This window comes from Malaya genurostris, chromosome 2, assembly GCF_030247185.1.
Source record: "Malaya genurostris strain Urasoe2022 chromosome 2, Malgen_1.1, whole genome shotgun sequence".
NCBI classification, from domain to species: domain Eukaryota; kingdom Metazoa; phylum Arthropoda; class Insecta; order Diptera; family Culicidae; genus Malaya; species Malaya genurostris.
The window spans coordinates 327131173-327135320 of NC_080571.1; the positions used below are offsets into that span (position 1 = coordinate 327131173).

At 44.8% G+C, this 4148-nt stretch overlaps 1 protein-coding gene across 1 annotated transcript; it reads left to right on the top strand.

Annotated features, from left to right (window-relative positions):
- The first annotated feature begins 614 nt into the window (after positions 1 to 614).
- Positions 615 to 3792, top strand: LOC131431449 (armadillo repeat-containing protein gudu). Its single transcript, XM_058597171.1, has 5 exons — positions 615 to 1359; positions 2155 to 2503; positions 2562 to 3068; positions 3122 to 3517; positions 3576 to 3792. Exons 1-5 carry the CDS (start codon positions 722 to 724, stop codon positions 3708 to 3710), a joined length of 2025 nt encoding a protein of 674 aa, XP_058453154.1. The 5' UTR covers positions 615 to 721; the 3' UTR covers positions 3711 to 3792.
- Positions 3793 to 4148: the final 356 nt, after the last annotated feature.

Sequence of the window (4148 nt, forward strand, 5' to 3'; positions counted from 1 at the left end):
CCTCAAGATCTACTCAGTAGTCGCAACAGCAGCAGGTTCAATCATTCGTTCGTGGGAAGCCAAAGCCAAACTGGCTCATCGGGCAGGGTCTGTCAACTTTCCGATGCAGCCATCAATCATCGCACTGCGGTGTTCAACATCTCGCGGAAGGAGTTCGTGATCGGCATCCGTAAGACTGGTTGTGCTATTTCTCAGCTTGTGACAGTCGGCATCTTCGCTGACTGGTCGAAAACAAACAGCAAGAGACATCTTGCGGTACTAAGGTGCGAATCGGGTTTGTGTAGTCGCTAAACGATAAGTTTTTCTTGCAATTGGAAACGAAATGGGTTCTACTCACAAAGCTCTTCCGTGTAAGAATGGTGCCCAGAAAATGAAATACTGTGATTTTTTCCGGAATCACAGTTCAAACGCATGCGCTCGGTTTTAGCAGAAATGCAACTAAAGAGCAGTTGGCGCCAACAGCGGCCAATTGAATGCCATTCTCATGAAGTTGTATGAAACATTGAAACAGTTGGATGCAATATGTTTAAACGGACAACAAGAAATAATTCTGCATTCAACAGTTGTCATTTTCTAAACCATGCCAATATCCTAGCAACCACTGGAAACTGATTGATCAAACGAATTGTGCAAAATATTTTCCTGCGAACTGGTTTACGTCGACATAAATTCCTGTACTGTTCAGTGGTCTAGACTGGTTTTCTAATTAGGGCTCGAAATAATGTCAACCGCACGTCGTAGTGTTTCCCGTGGTTCAGGAAAATCCGGGCGCGGTAGGAGCAGAGCTTCAATTTCCAAAGGACACCTAGCTGGATCAGCAAAGGATAAACTTACCGTTAAGTATGGTAGCGAAGAATCGGAATCCACGGATCCTAATTCATCTACTGACGAGGAAGAGCGCTGGAAGGAATCGAAGAATACCAACGATGTGCCGTCCGAGTACTGGTACATCCAAAAGTTGGTAAAGTACATGAAGGCAGGAAACCAAACGGCAACGATCGTGGCGCTGTGCTGTCTAAAAGACCATGACCTAACGACACAGATGAACCAAAGGGCGATTCAGGACTGCGGCGGGCTGGAAGTGCTCGTCAATCTGCTCGAGAGCAACGATCTCAAGTGTCGACTGGGGGCACTGACGGTGTTGTCGGAGATCTCGTCCAACTTGGACATCCGCCGATCGATAGTTGACCTAGGAGGTATTCCGCTGTTAGTGCAGATACTGTCGGAACCGGGACGTGACCTGAAGATAATGGCTGCGGAAACGCTGGGCAATGTGGCCAAGGTGCGACTCGCCCGCAAACTTGTGCGCAGGTGTGGCGGCGTGCTGCGGCTGGTGGATTTGCTGGATGTTAACATCAAGTAAGTTATTTTTAGATACAATTTTAGGCTAACTATTCAGTTTCGAGTAGTGAATGTCTTTTCGCCAGAGACTGCAATCTAGTCTACTGTTTCTTCCAACCGGTGCATTATACTCAGATTGAGTCGTTTAATGCCACATTGATTGAATTAGCTCTACGTAACAGCGCACCGTATATTTACACTGTGTTCGTTCAGATATAAGAATTTTATTTTGGAATTAGGTTAAAATTAGTCACAATTTATTCCGAAATTGAATCCTTGATCTGAAAGAACCGATCGGTACAGTCAATTTTTTTAAATCAACAGCAACATACTGAGCAAGATGGCTTTCATCCCACATTAACGATTAATTTCTTCTCTATCGTGAGTCATGCAAGAGCAATTTCAGTATAGAAAGAGCATGGCCAGAATACTCTACATTCCGATGCGGAAATTGACCCTTCTGTTTCAATATACTTCGCTGTCGATTCGTAAGAGTACAGAGCAATTGAAAAGCAAATTGATTTCACACTTAGCAACGGGAGCTTGAGTAAACCTGATATAAAAACCGGGTTCGAAACTGACTCGATTTTCACTTCAATAACGTTGAAACTAGGTTCGAAACTGGCTTCAAACAAACGGTTTTACAGCAGTTAGAGTGGAAACTGGGTTAGGTTTGGCATCAAGCGAAAACGACATAAGAAACCTTCCAGGTCGGGGCTCGAACATACGACAACTTGTTAGACTAGCGCCCTATGCATTGATCCACCAACCCGGGAAGTCCCCTTCTAATCCAACCACTCTTTTTCTTTTCAGCGTCCTTCGATCACAGCGTGACCAACTGGGTGAAGACGAACGTGAAATGCTCGATATGGCACGGGCCGGAGCCCGAGCTCTATGGTCCCTGTCCGAGTCCCGACACAACAAGGAACTTATGTGCAAGGGCGGAATCGTTCCACTGATGGGACGACTGCTGAAGAGTGTCCATATTGACATCGTTGTTCCGACTATGGGTACCATACAGCAGTGCGCCTCGCAGGCCAACTATCAGCTGGCAATCACCACCGAGGGAATGATCTTCGATATTGTGTCTCATCTGACTTCGGACAACTTGGATCTGAAAAGGCAGTGTAGTTCGGCGATTTTCAAGTGTGCCAGCGATAAGGTATTCTCTCGTTTTTAGCAATACAAGAAAAATGATATTTGTGTTTCTCTATTTGTAGACCGCTAGCGACATGGTTCGGGAGTCAGGTGGGTTGGAACCATTGGTAGGTATTGCAAAAGATAAGTCAGTCCGGGACAACAAGCCATTGTTGGCAGCCGCAACCGGCGCCCTGTGGAAATGTGCTGCTAGCGAAGCAAACGTAAAAAAGTTGGATCAGTTGAAGACGGTTCAGGTTTTGGTCCAGTTGCTTAATGACGAAAGTGAAGATGTGCTCACTAATGCAGTCGGAGCTATTTCAGAATGTGTCAAATACCAAAACAACCGAGAAACTCTTCGTGCTAGCGGAGGTATTCCATTGTTGGTCAACTTGTTAAATATGACTCATGCTCCTCTACTGGAGAATATTGCAAAAACGTTGAAAGAATGTGCATCTGATCCGGAAAGTATGACACTGATGGAGGAATTGGATGCAATTCGTTTAATTTGGTCACTCTTGAAAAATTCGAATCCAAAAGTACAGGCTCATGCAGCATGGGCACTTTGCCCTTGCATCGAAAATGCCAAAGTATATTTTGAACATTGCTAAGCCAAGTGATCTAACGTCTGATTTTTTTGTAGGACTCGGGAGAATTGGTGCGTAGTTTCGTTGGTGCACTGGAGCTTGTCGTTGGGCTGCTTAGCTCACGGGATAACTTCGTTCTCTCAGCAGTTTGTGCAGCCATTGCCACTATCGCCAAGGATCGGGAGAATTTATCAGTCTTATCAGATCACAAGGTCATTACGATGTTGGCCCACCTTGTGTACACAACGGATGATTTGCTACGGGAGAACTTGGCAGCAGCAATAGCCAGCTGTGCCCCATACGCATCCAACACGCAAGAGCTGGGACGGCTTCGAACTGTGACACCGATCGTTGGTTACATGGTTAGCAACAACCCGAGAGTTCATCGTACAACAGCAATGGCACTGCAAAAGCTTTCGGAAGACCCACAAAATTGCATCACGATGCATCAGGTAAATATGACCTTTTGGGGATGAGGTATCATAATTCAACAATTCAATCTTTTAACAGAGCGGCGTGGTTCCATTTCTACTGGAAACTGTCGGCTCTAAGGATCGTGAGCTACAGGAAGCTTCCGCCGGCTGTTTGCAGAATATTCGAAAACTTGCTTTGCGTGCCGAAGAGGTTGAGTTTCGTGGCGAGTAAGGCTATAGAGTTTTTGTATTAGAATTCCGCATTGTGATTAGTAGTTTGATTAGTTTTTGTAACCAATATATTTAATACCCACTTTAACTGTAAATGTTTGATTCTAATAAATAAAATTGTGATTCTTTTATGTTTTCATCGTGCATGCAATGCAGGCAAAATGTGGCTGGCAACCATTCTAGTGTCCGGCTGCCGAACCGCTGCCAGACATACACTTTCGCCCTTATTCTGAATAACGTCGTATCGTTTTTTCCCATGTATTTCATTTGTATTCCCCATAACGCAAGCAAAATCAAAGGTAGCTATGATTCGATCGAAAAATCAATACGTCGTTATTCAGAATAAGGGCGTTTAAATGTATCCACCAAGATTTCGCCTCATCTTTTCTGAAGGATACTTGGCTGCCATCCGTTTGCCATACTGCGAGGCCCATACTAA